Raw genomic sequence first — 22500 nt, forward strand, 5'->3', positions numbered from 1 at the left:
GACTCACACATCAACAATCACACACTTCTCTGCTGCAGCTCAGACTCACACATCAACAATCACACACTTCTCTGCTGCAGCTCAGACTCACACATCAACAATCACACACGTCTCTGCTGCAGCTCAGACTCACACATCAACAATCACACACTTCTCTGCTGCAGCTCAGACTCACACATCAACAATCACACACGTCTCTGCTGCAGCTCAGACTCACACATCAACAATCACACACGTCTCTGCTGCAGCTCAGACTCACACATCAACAATCACACACGTCTCTGCTGCAGCTCAGACTCACACATCAACAATCACACACGTCTCTGCTGCAGCTCAGACTCACACATCAACAATCACACACTTCTCTGCTGCAGCTCAGACTCACACATCAACAATCACACACTTCTCTGCTGCAGCTCAGACTCACACATCAACAATCACACACGTCTCTGCTGCAGCTCAGACTCACACATCAACAATCACACACGTCTCTGCTGCAGCTCAGACTCACACATCAACAATCACACACGTCTCTGCTGCAGCTCAGACTCACACATCAACAATCACACACGACTCTGCTGCAGCTCAGACTCACACATCAACAATCACACACTTCTCTGCTGCAGCTCAGACTCACACATCAACAATCACACACGTCTCTGCTGCAGCTCAGACTCACACATCAACAATCACACACGTCTCTGCTGCAGCTCAGACTCACACATCAACAATCACACACTTCTCTGCTGCAGCTCAGACTCACACATCAACAATCACACACGTCTCTGCTGCAGCTCAGACTCACACATCAACAATCACACACTTCTCTGCTGCAGCTCAGACTCACACATCAACAATCACACACTTCTCTGCTGCAGCTCAGACTCACACATCAACAATCACACACGTCTCTGCTGCAGCTCAGACTCACACATCAACAATCACACACTTCTCTGCTGCAGCTCAGACTCACACATCAACAATCACACACTTCTCTGCTGCAGCTCAGACTCACACATCAACAATCACACACGTCTCTGCTGCAGCTCAGACTCACACATCAACAATCACACACGTCTCTGCTGCAGCTCAGACTCACACATCAACAATCACACACGTCTCTGCTGCAGCTCAGACTCACACATCAACAATCACACACGTCTCTGCTGCAGCTCAGACTCACACATCAACAATCACACACGACTCTGCTGCAGCTCAGACTCACACATCAACAATCACACACTTCTCTGCTGCAGCTCAGACTCACACATCAACAATCACACACGTCTCTGCTGCAGCTCAGACTCACACATCAACAATCACACACTTCTCTGCTGCAGCTCAGACTCACACATCAACAATCACACACTTCTCTGCTGCAGCTCAGACTCACACATCAACAATCACACACTTCTCTGCTGCAGCTCAGACTCACACATCAACAATCACACACGTCTCTGCTGCAGCTCAGACTCACACATCAACAATCACACACGTCTCTGCTGCAGCTCAGACTCACACATCAACAATCACACACTTCTCTGCTGCAGCTCAGACTCACACATCAACAATCACACACTTCTCTGCTGCAGCTCAGACTCACACATCAACAATCACACACTTCTCTGCTGCAGCTCAGACTCACACATCAACAATCACACACGTCTCTGCTGCAGCTCAGACTCACACATCAACAATCACACACGTCTCTGCTGCAGCTCAGACTCACACATCAACAATCACACACTTCTCTGCTGCAGCTCAGACTCACACATCAACAATCACACACTTCTCTGCTGCAGCTCAGACTCACACATCAACAATCACACACTTCTCTGCTGCAGCTCAGACTCACACATCAACAATCACACACGTCTCTGCTGCAGCTCAGACTCACACATCAACAATCACACACGTCTCTGCTGCAGCTCAGACTCACACATCAACAATCACACACTTCTCTGCTGCAGCTCAGACTCACACATCAACAATCACACACTTCTCTGCTGCAGCTCAGACTCACACATCAACAATCACACACTTCTCTGCTGCAGCTCAGACTCACACATCAACAATCACACACTTCTCTGCTGCAGCTCAGACTCACACATCAACAATCACACACTTCTCTGCTGCAGCTCAGACTCACACATCAACAATCACACACGTCTCTGCTGCAGCTCAGACTCACACATCAACAATCACACACTTCTCTGCTGCAGCTCAGACTCACACATCAACAATCACACACGTCTCTGCTGCAGCTCAGACTCACACATCAACAATCACACACGTCTCTGCTGCAGCTCAGACTCACACATCAACAATCACACACTTCTCTGCTGCAGCTGTTTACAACAGGAGGAGGTGACGTCACCTGCACATCTGTTTCAACCAGTAGAGGGCAGTCACGGTGCACAGCAGCCACACAGAGTGAGGAGCCACACACTGTGTGCGTGTAGTATGCATGACAAGTGTGTAGAGTGTGTGTAGTGTAGAGTGTGTGTAGTATGTGTGTACAGTGTGTGTAATATGTTTGTATTGTGTGTGTAGAGTGTGTGTAATATGTTTGTATTGTGTGTGTAGAGTGTGTGTAATATGTTTGTATTGTGTGTGTAGAGTGTGTGTACAGTGTTTGTAGTGTGTGTGTGTACAGTGTGTAGTGTGTGTGTATTAATATATATTAAAATATTTGATAATTCACAAGAGAAGAAAGAAGAAATGGACAATCAGAGCCTCAGACCCTCAGATCCTCAGATCCTGTTTAGAGAGGCACACACACACACACACACACACTAAATATCCATATGTCACTCAAAGTGAATACGTTGTCTGTCCCCAAACTGCTGTCCCACATATCCACTCAACTGAGCTGTGTGTGTCTGTTTGTGTGTGTTTGTGTGTCTGTATGTCAGTGTGTGTGTGTGTGTCTGTATGTGGGTGTGTGTCTGTATGTCAGTGTGTGTGTGTGTCTGTATGTGGGTGTGTGTGTGTGTGTGTGTGTGTGTGTGTGTGTGTGTCTGAGGAAAGTGTTATTTTAGTGAGTGTTTGAACGACAGAATGAGGAGAAGAGAGAGAGAGATCTTGTGTGTGTGCTTTGTTCTTATGATATTTGTGTGTAGGTTTTATTTATTTATTTATTTATTCTTGCGATATGTTTTGGATTTTTTCTAACATTTGTAGACAAAAAGAAAAGTAAGTTTATCCTGTAATAATCTTTATTAGTATTTAGTGGCTCACGTCAGGTTCTGACGGTCAGGGTTAGAAAACGTCTTCCTGGACGTGTCCTCTACATTGAGACGCTTCAGAAGGAACAGCTGTGGAAACACAACAAGTGTCAGGGACACCAGCAGCCTGAGGCCGAGGGACAAACCACCTCCGAGAGACGGGATAGAGACAAAGAGGACAGCCGCTCGAGAGGACGGACGTCTGAGTGATGTGTGCAATGTGTAGAAACACACACACCCCCACTCTTCAACTGAAACATAAACTATGGCACATCTGTGATGAGGAAACGTCTTGAATAAAGACGACAACACACAACTGTGCAGAATACTTCTGCACACACAGTCACACACACCCACACACACACACACACACACACAGAGTTGAGTCATAGGTGGGGTGGAGTGACTGTCAGAAAGACAGATGGATCAAACAATGAAAATCAGTGTGTGTGTGTGTGTGTGTGTCTGTGTGTGTAGACTGACAGCCTGATGGGAGGTTGCTTTGTTATGAGCTTCATTAATATTCTTCTGACCAGATGTAGAATTGACTGAAGAACTTCTGCTTCTTCACAAAGATCCTTGAACACAACAGATCCTCTGAAGGTGAAGAGACAACAGGAGATATCACCTCCTGAACCAGTGACCAGGGTGAAACTCCACCAGCACATTCTACTGGTTCAACTGGTGTTCAACAGTCCCAGTTCGTCTCAGGGAACCAGGGACACCATCCTCTGATCTGAACCTGAGACAGTGAAGGACAGACGGCTTCAGATCGACGCTGATAGAAACATGTAGTGAATAAACAGCCAGTAGGAGGAGGTGGAGACCAAAACAGAGCTACAGGTGCAAGTGGACAAGTCAAGAAGACACTGGTCAGGTAAGTGGACAAGTCAAGAAGACACTGGGAAGGTAAGTGGACAAGTCAAGAAGACACCTGAGCTCCTAACATGGCTTAGACCTCGTGATGCCACAAATCTCCGTCTGAAGAAAAGTGATCAAGACCATTTAATCACAAGAGATTCATGAAGCTCTGACGAGTCTGAACTCTAACCCACCCGAGGACATCTGAACGTCCACCCGGGGACATCTGGACGTCCACCCGAGGACATGTGAACGTCCACCCGGGGTCATCTGGACGTCCAACAGGGGACATGTGAACGTCCACCCGGGGACATCTGGACGTCCACCCGGGGACATCTGGACGTCCAACAGGGGACATGTGAACGTCCAACAGGGGACATCTGGACGTCCACCCGGGGACATCTGTCCTCTGAGCGAACAGAGGACAGAAGATAAACGAGGACCAGCCTCATTGGCTCCTATCGTCCTGTGAGCGCCTACTGCTGCAAGGGATTATGGGAAACTGGGACATTTCACGGTCTCTTCTCCAATCACCGGTTTATCTGTTTGCCGGTGTCCCCCTCCTGTCCTCTTTTATTTTCCTCTGTCTCCTCTACGTCCTTCTCTCCATAATTATTCTTTCTGTCTTACTTCCGTCTGGGGGACACAGGGGGACACAGGGGGACACAGGGGGACACAGAGGGACACAGGGGGACACAGAGGGACACAGGGGGACACAGAGGGACACAGGGGGACACAGGGGGACACAGAGAGACACAGGGGGAAACAGAGGGACACAGAGGGACACAGGGGGACACAGAGGGACACAGAGGGACACAGGGGGACACAGAGGGACACAGCGGGACACAGGGGGACACAGTAGGACACAGGGGGACACAGGGGGACACAGAGGGACACAGGGGGACACAGGGGGACACAGGGGGACACAGTAGGACTTGCCTCCCTGTTGTCCACACTTGATTGTGAGGAGCATGAAGAGAGAGCAGAGAAGTGAGAAATGTCCTCTCAGCTCAGTCTCCTGAACGGCTCCAGTTGGTCCAGCAGCTGCTGCAGTGGGACGGAAAGATGCTCAATGTCTCATGTGGAGGTTCTCGTCCACAGGATGTGACATGTTCCTCACAGATAAAGTATGAAACCGTCCATGAACAGAAGGAAACCTGGTGACACGTCTGAACTCAACACAAAAGATCAAGCAAATGAAGACAAATAAAAATAGGAGCAGAAGATATGAAATATTAATGTAGGAGGAGGGAGGAGAAGAGAAGGTGAGAAGAGCTCAAACCTTTCCTCTTGGCTTCTGTCCCTGAAGAACGGAGGACAGGGCACAACTGACATGTGACAAAAAGACGAAGCGCGAAGGGACGAGGACGAGGAAGGTTGGTGGAGGACAAGATGACAAACATATTAATATGATTCATGTCATCACTCTTTTTGATTTGGTCCAAAACTACTGGACTGGACTTGAGCTCGATGTGCACGTGGAGACGACCACTCACATGCACTGTTGTTATTACACCTTAATTTAACATAATGTGAAAGGGTTGATTTACAGGAAGCAGAAATATTGTCTCCAATAAACCATATTAATGTGATCACACACACACACACACACACACACTCACAAACACACACAAACACACACACACACACACACACACACACACACACTGCTCTCCCTCACGGTAGCAAATAATTCAGTACAGTCTGATCGACAGGTGACTAGAGACAGACAGGTGGGTTGTTCCATGTTTCCTTTGATCTGTTGGTTTCACTTTGTGGTTTAGGGAGCGCGGGGGGGAGGGGGGGGGGTGAGGTGTGTGTGTGTCGGGGGGGTAGTCTTTCTGTTTGAATCGAGGAAGTGATTGAAGCTTCATCTGGTTGCCATGGTTACATCATGAGGGTATTACTACCAGCATCAGCACCTTCAGGCACAGTACTCCACAGTACTACAGTACTTCACAGTACTCCACAGTACGACAGTACTTCACAGTACTCCACACTACAAACTACTACAAAGTATTACAGTACAACATTAGTCCACACTACTGCAGTACCATAATACTATAGTACTCCGAAGTACTCTACAGTACCACAGTACTCTACAGTACTACAGTACTTGCTGTGATTGGTCCAGAAGTCCAAACTCTTCAACGAAGTGTTCTCACTCTGGAACAGAACCAGGATCAGTTTGATCCGGACCCAGAAGCTCAAAACCAGAATAATTAAAACCATGTTCTCCTTTTCACTTTCCTTCCATTAGAGGTTTTACTACAAGACCCAGAATCCCTTTCACCCGATGAAGACGTGTCACTGAGGAGCTTCACACGTGGATTTTACATCTAGATGAAGGAGGAGACATCAAACAGCCGAGTTGACCTTGATTCAACTGAACCAGTCTTCATACTGCAATGCATTCTGGGCCCTGTCGTGCTCTGGCGTGTGTGAACGCCTGTGTGTGTGTGAGTGTACGTGTGTGTGTGTGTGTGTGAGTGTGCGTGTGTGTGAGTGTGTGTGTGTGAGTGTGTGAGTGTACATACGTGTGTGAGTGTGTGTGTGTGTGTGTGTGTGTGTGTGAGTGTGTGTGTGTGTGAGTGTACATACGTGTGTGAGTGTGTGTGTGTGTGTGTGAGTGTACATGTGTGTGTGAGTGTGTGTGTTTGTGTGAGTGTATGTGTGTGTGTGTGTGTTTGTGTGTGTGTGTGTGTGTGTGTGTGTACGTGTGTGTGTGTGTGTGTGTGTGTGTGTGTACGTGTGTGTGTGTGTGTGTGTGAAGATGATTTTTCCCAAATCCTTGTTGAACACAGCAGGACAGTGTGAGACTGACTTCAACCTGGATGAAGTAAATAAAAAACTTATGAAAATATCTGATAAATATCAGAAATCGAATCCGTTAATATTTACACAGATTTACTTTTAAATGACTGACAGACAAAGATTCAACAGGGAGGTTCCTGTGCTGAATATTAAAACCTGTCTAAGATACAGAGGTTATGCTATATAAACTGTACAGTATGAATACTTTATACATAATAAGTTATTATTCAGAAGCTCTCAGTCCACACACAGCAGTGAAGACACCAGGACATGAAGACAGGACGCGTCACAGAAGACATGGAGGCCAGGCAGCAGCAGATGTTTCCTCCTCCTTCTGTCGTGACCGACATCTGAGAGAAATGTCCTCAGCTCTTCTACGACGTTTCAACACAAACAAACAAACACACAAACACACACGTGGTGAAGGCAGCTCCTCTCTCTTGTTACCATCGTGAGAGACGACAAACTCTTTCCTTCCATGACAGAAGAAAGTCCTTCAGTTCTGGATCCCTCCGCTGTCCAGATCTACACCGGATGGAAATTCTCTCTTGACCCATGATCCGTCTTTCACCAAGTTTCATGTAAATCTGGTGAAATCAACGATGAACAACCTTCAATCCATGTGGTTCCCTTCTGCAGCTGTTGATCCACAGTCATCACATTCTCTCATCTCTGCGTTTGACTCTGTTATGATGCAACATGTCAACATCTGGAGCTGATGGACAGGAGACACAGGTCGACCTCTCTCAGGACTGCAGAACACATCCTGAGCTTCAGGTGTGAATTATGAAAACTGGACTTCATGCATCTGCTTCCTGCTCACGATGATGAGGATCAGCTCTGAATTCTCAGCTGCAGGTTCAACATGCGCAGAATAAAACTCAGCTCATCAAATTCAAAACCTGTCGGATTCAAAGCGGATCGAATCCTTGTCCAGGTCTCCAGGGGTCGGGGATTCAAACCAAATCCAGCTCAGAGCATCTTATTATTGATCATTCACTCAGTTCATTACAGAATGACTCTGTGTAATGTGAATCTTTATTGAGCTTTCAGACTTTCCCTGCCTGGCTCAAAGACACTAAAGCAGCAAACGTGTGCACAGATCTGTTTCTGACCTTTGACCTCTAGTTCAGACAGCTTGTGTTTAACCAGACGATTAAAGCTCTTTATGTCAAAAACACTTCCCACAAGAACATGAGAACAAATCGAAAATCCCAGCAAATAACAAAAACATTCATAAAACAGTTTTCATGTCATCTCGTCTGTTTGTCACTGATTGGCTCTCCTCGCCTCACTCCTGGAAGTCAGTGTCGTTTACAGGAACAAGTTCCACGTGAGCAGCAACATGGCGGCTTCACTCGGGTCTCGCTCTGATCTCAGTCTCTCACTCTGACCACGGACTCCGAGTCGAGAACCATGTCACCGTCACTTCACCAGGATTCTTTTAACGTCGAAATTCAGATGGTTTCAATGATACTGAAAAAACTAAAACTAAACTAAACTAAAGCATTTTGAAGTTTTCTTAATTACAGTGAATAAGTGGAATAATTCCTCAAATCTGAAAAATATTTGAACAATATCTGAGAAATTCAGAGTGGAAATGTCGTATTTGTCGAACATTACAACTTCTAAAACACAACAAGGAATCACGAGGAGACAAGTTCTTCTATTTTCGGTTAAACATTCATTTGAAAAGTAACTAGTAACTACAACTGAGGCTAAATGTAATAGAGTCAAATGTATGATATATTGTATAAGGTTTAAAGCAGCATACAACTTTTCTCACGGAATCAGCTTCTTTATCCTTGTGATTCATTTATTTGAGGTTTGTCTCTTTAAAAGCTGCTCAGAGAAGATTTCTGATTTAGATTTGTGATGAGCGTCTGAGTTGATGATGTTCAAACCTGAAGAGTCCAGATGTTGATCACATGTTTCAAAGGTTCTGTATGAGGTTCAGTTACAGGCAGTCTGGGTGGAAGGACTCGTTGGGTTTTTAAATGTGTGCAGGTGAGTGAGTGTGAAGATGAAGACGAGGAGCAGCAGGGTCTGACCCTTTGATCACATGTCAACATATCAGTGTGCGTGTTGAGAGTGCACGTGAAAGATTCATTCAGATCAACATGCACGCTCCTGCTGTGATAAACTGTTCTCATCCACAATCTCTCTGCTCCTCACGGATCCGTGCACGTTCCTGTCACCAGTGAACGTGGAGGAATCACAGGCTGCACACACAAGGACACACACAGAGGCACGCACAAGCACACACATGTAGAGAGCACCTGAACGCGCACATATTAAACACACACGTGCACGTCTGCACACACTCCCCAGCGGTCTTACCTCCAGACCTGCCCCAGCTGCAGGAGGTGTAGCACGGATTGGAAGAGCCACATGCACACGGTGCAGCAGCTCCGCGGGGAGCGGGCTCGTCCCTCCGGCTGCGGCCGAACAGAGGACGCGAGACCCGGACTCGTGTTCGCGTCGTTCCCGGTTCCCGCTCCGCTCTGGTCGCTGTCCTTGGTGCTGAATGCGTCGCAAGCTGGGGCTGCCGCGCCTGCCGCTCCCGCGCCTGCCGCGCCTGCCGCTCCCGCGCCGTCCCCGCCACCGCTCGCCGCACCGTCGCCGCTGCCGCTCAGATCCGAGTAGTCGTACACGAACCAGCGGAAGCTTAGAACCTGCACCACCGCGGACGGAACCACGACGAACACCAGCGTCAGCCCGAACCACCACAGGTCCCCCCGCAGGTAGTAGTCCGCGGCCAGCCACAGGTCCGTGGCGCCGTCCGAGAAGAAGACGAGCAGCGCGCAGAGGACCCAGCAGCAGTCCAGCGGCGTGAACGGCTTCCCCGCGGTAGAGGAGCAGCGGGGCCCGGCGGAGGGGTTCCCCGGCTCCGAGAGGCTCCTGGGCGGGTTGTCATCTTCCACAGACACCGCTGCTCCATCCGACTTAGCGGCCATGTTGGTTAGGATGGAGAGCAAGACAGAGAGGCGTGAAGAAACAGAGAGAGAGAGAGAGAGAGAGAGAGATGGGAGGGGGCTGTGTGCAGGAGAGAGAGGGAAGGGGGGGGGGGAGAGATTACATCATAACCAGCCTCATCATCAGCCAATTAACTGCGAGGCTTCATCACCACTAACACCGTTTAACACCGAAAGGACGATCACACCTCTGGAAACATCTGGAAACATCTGTCACCTGCAGGTCACACACACACACACACACACACACACACACACTTTTATCTGAGGCTAAATCTGAATTAAAGATGATTTATGTATTTGAGGAACTGTAGTTGTTTTTAACGGGTTAGAAATGTTTCCTGGAGATTTGAGACAAAGCAGCTGAGTCTTTTGTCTCTTTCACTTTTATCTTCAGTCTAAAGACTAAACTGATTTTTACCTGCTTCAGATAAACATCTGGCAACTTTCCTTTTTCAGGTGGGAGAGAGAGAATCTGCTCAGATACTCGTTGAATCTAGAGTTTCTTATTGGTCTTGATAGCGGTAAACAAAATTATTAAAAGTGAGTTTAATACAACACGGAACATGAGGAATGCGAGGAGCACCAGGAACATGAGGAACACAAGGAACATGAGGAACATAAGCACCATGAGGAACAAGAGGAACGTGAGGAACGCTGGGAATCTGAGGAACCTGAGGAACGTGAGGAACATGAGGAACATGAGGAACATGAGGACCATGATGAAAATGAGGAACATGAGATACTGTGAGGAACCTGAGTACCGCGAGGAGCACCAGGAACGCAAGGAACACAAGGAACATAAGGACCATGAGGAGCATGAGGAACGTGAGGCTCGCGAGGAGTCTGAGGAACCTGAGGAACCTGAGGAACATGAGAAACATGAGAAACATGAGGAACACGAGGAACATGAGGAACATGATGAAAATGAGGAACATGAGATAGACCAGCATCACAGGCTGCCTCTCTAAAGATCCTTCCTGATGCAACGAGGACCTGATGCATGAAGCTGACGGGTCACAGCTGGTCTGTCTGCAGCTCTGACTGGAGGAGCTCCGTGCTTCACTGGGTTCTGATCTGAGCTCATCAGAGCCGATGCTAAATCCAAAATGTCTGTGCAACCAGATACAACTCCAAGTTTGTTGATCTGAGTCCATCCCCCCCACCCCCTCGCTGCTGAGGGGTTGGGGGGGGGGGGGTTCCTCTGGCCCCGACGTGGAAGACGATTGGCTGACGGGTCGAGGGCCTCACAGCCGCACACTTTAGAAAAGTGTCTGTTATAGAAACCGAGCGTTTTTTCAGGGAGAGGATTTTGAAAAGTGAAAACGGGATCATTACTTTTTAACTTATGAATTTTAAGCAGCGAATGAAGCTCGTGGCCCCTGAGGCCAAACGGAGGATTTAAAAATAGAATCAAACGGCTTCAATTTCCTCATAATTTATAGGGGGGGGGATGCATGTGTGAGGTCGGTCTGTGTGATGCTGGACCTGACACAACGACCACAGATCCCAGCTTCCTGATATCAGCTGATTTCGAACCTTATTCCTCCGACTGTCGCTGGGTCGTTTTCTAAAGTGCACACGGCACTAAAAATAGACTGGTGCTCGTCTTCAGACGTCCATCACGCTCCTCTTCTCCTCTTCTCCTCTTGTCTTCTTCTCCTCTTCTCCTCTTCTCCTCTTCTCCTCTTGTCTTCTTGCAGTGGGTTCATTAAAATCATAATGAGACTGTTTCCATTTTTGGAGAAGACTAATTCATCCTGGGTGCTGAGCTGAATAATTAAAAGGATGGAGGACTTGTTTTGTTCAAAATGAATGGAATGATAAAATCCAGTCGATGATAACGAAGCTTAAAGAGACAGAGCCAGAGCAGCAGAAAGAAACAGAAGAAGAAGAAGAAGAAGAAGAAGAAGAAGAAGAAGAAGGAGGAGGTGTCACGTTCTCTTAAAGACTCCTGAGCTGCCGTCAGGATTCTGTCCCTGTTACAAACTGTTGAATTCCTGTCAGTTACACTTCCTGTCAGTGTCACTTCCTGTCAGTGTCACTTCCTGTCAGTGTCACTTCCCGTCTGTTACACTTCCCGTCAGTTACACTTCCCGTCTGTTACACTTCCCGTCAGTTACACTTCCCGTCAGTGTCACTTTCTGTCAGTGATACTCCCTGTCAGTGACACTTCCTGTCAGTGTCACTTCCTGTCAGTGACACTTCCTGTCTGTTACACTTTCTGTCAGTGACACTTCCTGTCAGTGAAACTTCCTGTCAGTGACACTTCCTGTCAGTGCACTCCCTGTCAGTGACACTTCCTGTCAGTGTCACTTCCTGTCTGTGACACTTCCTGTCTGTTACACTTCCTGTCAGTTACACTTCCTGTCAGTGAAACTTCCTGTCAGTGACACTTCCTGTCAGTGACACTCCCTGTCAGTGACACTTCCTGTCAGTGTCACTTCTTGTCTGTGACACTTCCTGTCTGTTACACTTTCTGTCAGTGACACTTCCTGTCAGTGAAACTTCCTGTCAGTGACACTTCCTGTCAGTGCACTCCCTGTCAGTGACACTTCCTGTCAGTGTCACTTCCTGTCTGTGACACTCCCTGTCAGTGACACTTCCTGTCAGTGTCACTTCCTGTCTGTGACACTTCCTGTCAGTGACACTTCCTGTCAGTGACACTTCCTGTCAGTTACACTTCCTGTCAGTGACACTCCCTGTCAGTGAAACTTTCTGTCAGTGACACTTCCTGTCAGTGAAACTTCCTGTCTGTGACACTTCCTGTCTGTTACACTTTCTGTCAGTGACACTTCCTGTCAGTGAAACGTCCTGTCAGTGACACTCCCTGTCAGTGACACTCCCTGTCAGTTACACTTTCTGTCAGTGACACTTCCTGTCAGTGAAACTTCCTGTCTGTGACACTTCCTGTCTGTTACACTTTCTGTCAGTGACACTTCCTGTCAGTGAAACTTCCTGTCAGTGACACTTCCTGTCAGTGACATTCCCTGTCAGTTACACTTCCTGTCAGTGTCACTTCCTGTCTGTTACACTTTCTGTCAGTGACACTTCCTGTCAGTGAAACTTCCTGTCAGTGACACTTCCTGTCAGTGACACTCCCTGTCAGTGACACTTCCTGTCAGTGTCACTTCCTGTCTGTGACACTTCCTGTCTGTTACACTTCCTGTCAGTGACACTTCCTGTCTGTTACACTTTCTGTCAGTGACACTTCCTGTCAGTTACACTTCCTGTCAGTTACACTTCCTGTCAGTTACACTTCCTGTCAGTGACACTCCCTGTCAGTTACACTTCCTGTCTGTGACACTTCCTGTCTGTTAAACCTCCTGTCAGTTACACTTCCTGTCAGTGACACTCCCTGTCAGTTACACTTTCTGTCAGTGACACTTCCTGTCAGTGACACTCCCTGTCAGTGACACTTCCTGTCAGTGTCACTTCCTGTCTGTGACACTTCCTGTCTGTTACGCTTCCTGTCAGGTACACTTCCTGTCTGTTACACTTCCTGTCTGTTACACTTTCTGTCAGTGACACTCCCTGTCAGTGTCACTTACTGTCTGTGACACTTCCTGTCTGTTACACTTCCTGTCAGTTACACTTCCTGTCTGTTACACTTCCTGTCTGTTACACTTCCTGCCTGTTACACTTTCTGTCAGTGACACTTCCTGTCAGTGAAACTTCCTGTCAGTGACACTTCCTGTCTGTTACACTTCCTGTCTGTTACACTTTCTGTCAGTGACACTTCCTGTCAGTGAAACTTCCTGTCAGTGACACTTCCTGTCAGTGACACTTCCTGTCAGTGACACTTCCTGTTAGTGTAATTTCCTGTCTGTGACACTTCCTGCTCTGACTCTAAATCAACCACCTCCCTCCATCTCCCACCTCCTCCTTCCATCTCCCACCACCTCCCTCCATCTCCCACCTCCTCCCTGCAGCTCCCACAACCTCCCTCCATCTCCAACCTCCTCCCTCCAGCTCCCACCACCTCCCTCCATCTCCCACCTCCTCCCTCCATCTCCCACCTCCTCCTTCCATCTCCCACCTCCTCCCTGCAGCTCCCACAACCTCCCTCCATCTCCAACCTCCTTCCTCCAGCTCCCACCACCTCCCTCCATCTCCCACCTCCTCCCTCCATCTCCCACCTCCTCCTTCCATCTCCCACCTCCTCCCTGCAGCTCCCACCACCTCCCTCCATCTCCCACCTCCTCCCTGCAGCTCCCACCACCTCCCTCCATCTCCCACCACTTCCCTCCAGCTCCCACCACCTCCCTCCATCTCCCACCTCCTCCCTCCAGCTCCCACCACCTCCCTCCATCTCCCACCACCTCCCTGCAGCTCCCACCACCTCCCTCCATCTCCCACCTCCTCCCTCCAGCTCCCACCACCTCCCTCCATCTCCCACCACCTCCCTGCAGCTCCCACCTCCTCCCTCCATCTCCCACCACTTCCCTACAGCTCCCACCACCTCCCTCCAGCTCCCACCACTTCCCTCCAGCTCCCACCATCTCCCTCCATCTCCCACCACCTCCCTCCAGCTCCCACCACTTCCCTCCAGCTCCCACCACCTCCCTCCAGCTCCCACCTCCTCCCTCCAGCTCCCACCACCTCCCTCCATCTCCCACCACCTCCCTGCAGCTCCCACCTCCTCCCTCCATCTCCCACCTCTTCCCTACAGCTCCCACCACCTCCCTCCATCTCCCACCTCCTCCCTGCAGCTCCCACCTCCTCCCTCCATCTCCCACCTCTTCCCTACAGCTCCCACCACCTCCCTCCAGCTCCCACCACTTCCCTCCAGCTCCCACCATCTCCCTCCATCTCCCACCACCTCCCTCCAGCTCCCACCTCCTCCCTCCACCTCCGGCCACAATCAATAAAGAGGAGAGGAGCGTTTCTCCTGAGTAAAGTATCTGTGGTCAGAGACTCTGAAGTTCCTCCTCTATTCAAACCTGTGTTGTGGGTTAGGGTTCATCTTCTGTGAAGGTCTGTCAGTCAAACTCTTCTTTACATTTCACTGTGGAAACGAGTCTTCACTTCAGTGTCTGATAAGACAAAGAGCTGGAGCTGAAATCAAAGTAGAATCTCAAACTAGATGATAAAGAACACCAGACGCATGCATTCAAAGTAAATTATAAATGTTAAGATTAGTGTGATGACAGGACAGAGCTGGGATTTTCCATATGTTCATGTTATGATACATTCTGCTCACAAATGTATTGTCTGGAAATGAAAGTTGATTTTTAAATCATCAGTTTGAGATAAATGTGTTTTTTCAGTTTGTGTGCCGTGAACAGGAGGATGTTCAGTGTGAGAACTTTTCTATATACATATAGATATATACATATATCTATATATATATAACCACTGAGAGAGACAGACAGATGAGAGAGAGAGCGACACAGAAGAGGGAGAAGGGGAGGTGAAGAAAGAGAGAGAGAGAGAGAGAGAGAGAGAGGGAGGGATGTGATGATGTCACAGCAGATGGATGAGGTAATGTCTGTGACACAGAAACCTTAAGAAGGTCACTGATGTTTCACCAGTTAAAATTCACACTGTTGTTTTTTAAGTTCACATGGGTTTTACAAACAAAAACACATAGATATATACATATCTATATTTATATTCATATATAGATATATATAGATAAATATGTATGGTTGATTTATTACATCCTGATCATCTCACATCGTGTTTTATGTTGGTTAATAAGCCAGATGTTGACGTCACAGCATCGTGTGTCACATCTGTTTACTTCTCTTCAGCAGGAGCCCATGTCCCTCTGCTGCCCACTAATGGCCACAGCCTGTAACTACATATAACCTGATACACCCGTGAGACGTGGTTCTGGTTCTGAGCCACGAAGATAAAATCCAGTTAAAGAAGCTTGAGAAGGTCCAGGTTTGTCCCCAGAACCAGAACACAGAATGATGTCGTTAATACAAACTGGTTTTATAGAAGCTGCATCTGGATCTTATCTAACAACCAGTCAGATAATGAAACTTTCTGGTTCTAAAGTGTGGAACACATGTTGTTGACATGATAACAGGGGACGTTTCAGTTTCTATATAATATTCCTGGTTCTAAGAGAAACTCGACATAAATCAAGTTGATCTGATTAGTTTGAGATTTCTGTCACTTTACTGAGTGTGTTACTGTAGGAACGTTAAATAAAGACAGAACCTGTCTCCAGGACAGACCAACCATGTCCACTGAGGACAGACCCCACCCCGAGGTCTCTACTCAACATCTTAACTCCAGGTCCCCTTACCCAGCGGTTCTGGAGCTCTTCACCTGCAGGGGGGGGGGTTCCATCCCGTCTTCCTGCTGAGGAAGGAAACAAATGGCAGAGTTAAAGCTGTGGGACGTGAACATGCATCCACGTGATGATTGTTTTTCTGTGTGAAGCAGCTGTTACACAAGGTCCTGGGATTCCACTCCTACAGGAAGTGTAGAGCTGAGAACAGGAAGTTGAACTCCCTCACTTCCTCCTTCTCTCTTCCTCTCCCAATCCTTTTCTTCTCTTTCTTCCATGTCAACAACACTGTGACCTTTGACCCCACGCGGTTCAGAGGTCACTGCCATTTGAGACTCGACACATTATGATTCTCGTTGAGTCTGATCTGGATCTATAGATCTGGAGAAGAGGGAATGAGTGAGACAGTCTCAGAGTTTAAAGAAGCTTGTGTCCAGAGTCCAGCTCTCACTCTGTGTCTCGCTATGTCTCTTGGCTTCAGGACAGAAGCAATAAAAACCTGGACGGACACAAAACACCAGTTTACTGAACCTTCAACTCTTCTTTTCATTCTTTTACAGAACTGCGTCCAAAACCAGGCTGTGTTTAAATCCATCTGGACGAGGGAGACCTCTGCAATGTCTTCACTATGTCTTCACTCTGTCTTCAGTCTGTCTTCACTCTGTCTTCACACTGTCTTCACTCTGTCTTCAGTCTGTCTTCACTCTGTCTTCACACTGTCTTCATTGTGTCTTCACACTGTCTTCAGTCTGTCTTCACTCTGTCTTCACTCTGTCTTCACTCTGTCTTCACTATGTCTTCACTCTGTCTTCAGTCTGTCTTCACTCTGTCTTCACACTGTCTTCAGTCTGTCTTCACACTGTCTTCACACTGTCTTCACTATGTCTTCACTCTGTCTTCAGTCTGTCTTCACTCTGTCTTCACTCTGTCTTCACACTGTCTTCATTGTGTCTTCACACTGTCTTCATTGTGTCTTCAGTCTGTCTTCACACTGTCTTCAGTCTGTCTTCACACTGTCTTCACACTGTCTTCATTGTGTCTTCAGTCTGTCTTCATTATGTCTTCAGTCTGTCTTCACACTGTCTTCAGTCTGTCTTCACACTGTCTTCACACTGTCTTCATTGTGTCTTCAGTCTGTCTTCACACTGTCTTCATTGTGTCTTCAGTCTGTCTTCATTATGTCTTCAGTCTGTCTTCACACTGTCTTTAGTCTGTCTTCAGTCTGTCTTCACTCTGTCTTCACACTGTCTTTAGTCTTTCTTCAGTCTGTCTTCAGTCTGTCTTCAGTCTGTCTTCCCTGCGTCTTCGATCTGTCTTCACACTGTCTTCAGTCTGTCTTCAGTCTGTCTTCAGTCTGTCTTCCCTGCGTCTTCAGTCTGTCTAAAATCGGTGATAAAATCATCACGGGTCAAAAACCTGGAAGCTCGTCTCAGCTGCTGAGGGCTGGACGTCTCGTGGGAGCAGGTTCAATTCCCGCAGGACAGACGTGTGTCTCTCGTCGTCTCAGACCTGCTCATTAACTGGCTCAGTGGAGGTTTGAGGGTTTGGAAGCTTGAGGACGGAGGCTTGGAAGGCTGCTGGTTTGAGTCCTTCCAGCACCGGAGGAAGACTTTGACTCAGCAGATGTTGAACATGATCATAAAGTATCTGAATCTGTCCTTGGAGAAATGTCTGTCCCTTGTCCTCTGAACAGACGCTTTGACCTGCTCATGGTTGTACCTTTAAAAAGACCGAAATCTGAACCAGCGTCTGACACGTGATTGGATCGCCCCTCAACTGGTCCCTAACGTCCCTAAAGGGTCAGGGTTAGGTCCCTAACGTCCCTCAAGGGTTAGGGTTAGGTCCCTAACGTCCCTAAAGGGTTAGGGTTAGGTCCCTAACGTACCTCAAGGGTTAGGATTAGGTCCCTAACGTCCCTAAAGGGTTAGGATTAGGTCCCTAACGTCCCTAAAGGGTCAGTGTTAGGTCCCTAGGGTTAGGGTTAGGGTTAGGTCCCTAACGTCCCTCAAGGGTTAGGATTAGGTCCCTAACGTACCTCAAGGGTCAGGGTTAGGTCCCTAACGTACCTCAAGGGTTAGGATTAGGTCCCTAACGTACCTCAAGGGTCAGGGTTAGGTCCCTAACGTCCCTAAAGGGTCAGGGTTAGGTCCATAACGTCCCTTAAGGGTTAGGGTTAGGTCCCTAACGTCCCTAAAGGGTTAGGGTTAGGTCCCTAACGTACCTCAAGGGTTAGGATTAGGTCCCTAACGTCCCTAAAGGGTTAGGGTTAGGTCCCTAACGTCCCTCAAGGGTTAAGGTTAGGTCCCTTACGTCCCTCAAGGGTTAGGATTAGGTCCCTAACGTCCCTAAAGGGTTAGGGTTAAGTCCCTAACGTCCCTAAAGGGTCAGGGTTAGGTCCATAACGTCCCTAAAGGGTCAGGGTTAGGTCCCTAACGTCCCTAAAGGGTTAGGGTTAAGTCCCTAACGTCCCTAAAGGGTCAGGGTTAGGTCCATAACGTCCCTAAAGGGTTAGGGTTAGGTCACTAACATCCCTAAAGGGTTAGGGTTAGGTCCCTAACGTCCCTAAAGGGTTAGGGTTAGGTCCCTAACGTACCTCAAGGGTTAGGATTAGGTCCCTAACGTACCTCAAGGGTTAGGATTAGGTCCCTAACGTCCCTAAAGGGTTAAGGTTAGGTCCCTAACGTCCCTCAAGGGTTAAGGTTAGGTCCCTTACGTCCCTCAAGGGTTAGGATTAGGTCCCTAACGTCCCTAAAGGGTCAGGGTTAAGTCCCTAATGTCCCTAAAGGGTTAGGGCTAGGTCCCTAACGTACCTCAAGGGTTAGGGTTAGGTCCCTAACGTCCCTAAAGGACTCACGCTCCTGCTCCACTCACTCAGAGTTTCTATCAGAACTTTGTCCTCAGACACTGAACATGAAACTTTTCTCACGACAGCAAATCAAGTGACTTCTGCAGCGAGGACACATCAGGACGGAGAGAGAGACAGACAGAGAGAGAGAGAGGTGCCCCTGTGTCCCTGGTAACACCAGTGGGTAACCACACAATCCATCCCATGGCTCCAGACACACACACACACACACTCACACACACACACACCACAGCCAATGATATGTTGGGAACGGAGCGAGGGGGAAACCTGAGAAGGAGAAAACTAAAGAGAAAAACAATAACAAGAAAAACCAAGAGAAGTGTCTCTGTTGTGTTTCAGTGTCTCCGTCTCTTTCTGTCCTCGTCTCTTTGAATCAGCTGAAAGTCACAGATGCATCTTGGGATGTAAAACTTCTCACAAGTTGTTAAAGTTGTGTGTTCGGTGTTAAAGTTCACTTCTCCGTGAGACTCACGTGTTTCACTTTTAACGAACATGAAATCTCTTTCCCATCAGTGTGATCACTCAGCATGTCCTGTGTGTGTTTGATGGATTCATATGAATTCACTGGTTATTGAGAGACAGAGAGAAACTAACATCGTCAAAAACTCATAAATCGATCCTTTCAAACTCTGATCACGTGATTATGTATAAATGGAATCTGTCACTTTGACGTCAACCGTTGAGCTTCTATTGTGACGGTGGAGTCGCCCTCTGCTGGTCATTACATGTAACACGGGATTGAGGTTCCTCTACATTAGAATCATGGGGTCTTCGTCCTGATTGCTACAGAGGGAAGGTAATAGATTACACAACCAAGTAGTGTGTTATTCATATGTCCTGATAGCTACAGAGGGAAGGTAATAGATTACTCCATATGTCCTGATACCAGGCTGCAGCACTCGACCTTGAAATGCAACAACACTGAGAGAAAAGTCTTCAAATATATTTAAGTTTAAGTTACTTCTTTTATTTTCTCTTACGCTCGTGCTCTATTGCTTCTTCTTCTTCTTCTTCTTCTTTTCGTCTCCCTCCCTCTTTCTTTCTTTTCATGTTTCCCTTCTTTAATTTTTCTGTCACATCAATTTCCCTCTTCTGACTCTGTTCTCTCCTTTCTTCTTCTCCTCCCTCCCTCCCTCCCTCCCTCTCTTTGTCTTCTTCTGTCAGTTTCCCACACTTTCTCTGTCTCTGTCGGCTGGAAGCCATGTGCCATGCTTACTGCGGCGTCATGCTGGGTCACCACGCCACACACACACACACACACACACACACACAGACACACACACACACACAGACACACACACAGACACACACTCCCACGCGGCGTCAGTGCCTGTTATAGTGACAACGCCGTGGACCAAACCAACAACAGACAGATATATAAAACTGGTCTGAAGTCTGTGTAACTTCAGCAGATTTCCACATCAGCAGCTGAACCCGGTGTTTAGATGTGTAGCTTATAGAAACCAGGGAAGATAAATGGACTGAATTATAACAGAACGTTTTGGAGCAGTTCCCCAAATAGCTCGGGTTCTTTAGTCACTGGTTTAAAAATAGATGTTTGAGACCACGACGCTCTCTAAAGACGTCCTCGTCTCTTCTGTCCTCTCTCATTTGGGTGGAAGACGTTTTCTCCTGTTTTCTGGTTTGAAAGGTTCTGAACTCACCTGATGAAAAGAGGAGAAGTTGATCTGGAGAAGATCTGACAACAGGTTGAAAAGAGGGAGATAAATTAATTTAACCTTTTCACTAATGCTCTTAGTGGCTCATTTTATTTTAAGCACATATTTTTCTCAGTTTCTCATCTTCAAGCAACATTTTATATATTCTACACATCATCTTCTTATTCATCACATCATTCCACACGTTAAGAGACACAAAGTTCAGAGTGAGAGCTGCTGACTCAGGGTCTCGGACACTGATTGGCTGGTTTAACTGTTTCCAGTCAAGGTTTGTGGTTCCTCCTGCCCGGGATCCGAACCCGCACACCACAAGCTCTTCAAAGCCAAGGCCACCAAACCAGTAGACCACAGCCCCGAGGTTTAACACCCACACCGCTGAGGAGAGAGAGAGGTGAGACAGACAAGGACAGCAAAGAGAGAGGGGTGAGAAAGACAGATAGAAGAGAGGAGACGGAGGGGGGAGGGAGGACAGCAAAGAGAGAGAGATGGACGAAGGGAAGAGAAGGAAGAAAGGAAAGAGGAGGAGAGGAAAAGTTGTTGAACAGAAGGTTAATGGTGAACATTGAAAGTTTACATTGGTCTGAAGAGATTTTCACGTTTGAGGTCAGAGGACAGAGGACAGAGGTCAGAGGACAGAAGACAGAGGACAGAGGACAGAGGTCAGAGGACAGAGGACAGAGGACAGAGGACAGAGGACAGAGGACAGAGGACAGAGGACAGAGGACAGAGGACAGAGGACAGAGGTCAGAGGACAGAAGACAGAGGTCAGTGGTTCGAGGACAGAGGTCAGATGACAGAGGTCAGAGGTCAGAGGACAGAGGACAGAGGACAGAGGACAGAGGACAGAGGACAGAGGTCAGTGGTCAGATGACAGAGGACAGAGGACAGAGGACGGAGGACAGAGGACAGAGGACAGAGGTCAGATGACAGAGGACAGAGGACAGAGGTCAGAGGACAGAGGACAGAGGTCAGAGGACAGAAGACAGAGGACAGAGGACAGAGGTCAGAGGACAGAGGACAGAGGACAGAGGTCAGTGGACAGAGGTCAGAGGACAGAGGTCAGTGGCCCGAGGACAGAGGACAGAGGAGAGAGGAGAGAGGACAGAGAACAGATGTCAGAGGACAGAGGACAGAGGACAGAGGACAGAGGACAGAGGACAGAGGACAGAGGACAGAGGTCAGTGGTTCGAGGACAGAGGTCAGTGGACAGAGGTCAGAGGACAGAGGTCAGTGGCCCGAGGACAGAGGACAGAGGCCAGAGGTCAGAGGACAGAGGACAGAGGACAGAGGACAGAGGACAGAGGTCAGTGGTCCGAGGACAGAGGTCAGTGGTCCGAGGACAGAGGCCAGAGGTCAGAGGACAGAGGACAGAGGTCAGTGGACAGAGGACAGAGGACAGAGGACAGAAAGTCATCAGGCTTTGAATGTCTCTCTCTATGTCCACAGAAGCCTTTAGTCCTGATCCAGTTTGTGAACTCTGGAAACCGACTTCCTGTCGCTCGGACTTTGATCCGTTTCCCTTGTGTCTGATTTGTGTTCTCGACCTTTGAATGAAACCTTGACCTTGATGGGAAACACAGAACGAATGGAGTGAATGATGAACACAAAGGAAGAAGAGAAAGAGAGGAAGCCAACAGGAAGGAGAAAACAGATGGAATACCGAGGGAGGAGAGAAGGTAGAGAAAAGACGAGAGGGAGAAATGGAGAGAAATAATAAAACGATGGTTGTGTCTGTTGAGAGTTAAGGGGTCAGAGGTCAGCTTGGTGACAGCAGTTCACTTCACGTTCCTTTACTCTTGTATTTTAACTTATAGACTCAAGGTTCCTGCTT

General features: G+C 48.0%; 1 protein-coding gene across 4 annotated transcripts in view; it reads right to left on the minus strand.

The window, feature by feature from the left end:
• Positions 1-9859, minus strand: part of LOC133956403 (XK-related protein 7-like) — a 17947-nt gene extending 8088 nt beyond the window's left edge. Inside the window, exons 1-3 of one of the 4 annotated variants that reach the window (XM_062391410.1) lie at positions 9520-9859; positions 9367-9471; positions 9243-9327 (exon numbers count right to left, since the gene is read on the minus strand). In XM_062391410.1, the coding sequence (XP_062247394.1) occupies positions 9243-9327; positions 9367-9471; positions 9520-9859 (530 nt within the window). Of the gene's footprint in view, positions 1-9242 lie in introns of all 4 variants that reach the window. The other 3 variants (XM_062391409.1, XM_062391408.1, XM_062391407.1) reach the window with 3 other exon arrangements.
• Between the last annotated feature and the right edge of the window lie 12641 nt (positions 9860-22500).

The sequence above is a fragment of the Platichthys flesus genome, chromosome 7 (genome assembly GCF_949316205.1).
Source record: "Platichthys flesus chromosome 7, fPlaFle2.1, whole genome shotgun sequence".
Classification (NCBI taxonomy): Eukaryota; Metazoa; Chordata; class Actinopteri; order Pleuronectiformes; family Pleuronectidae; genus Platichthys; species Platichthys flesus.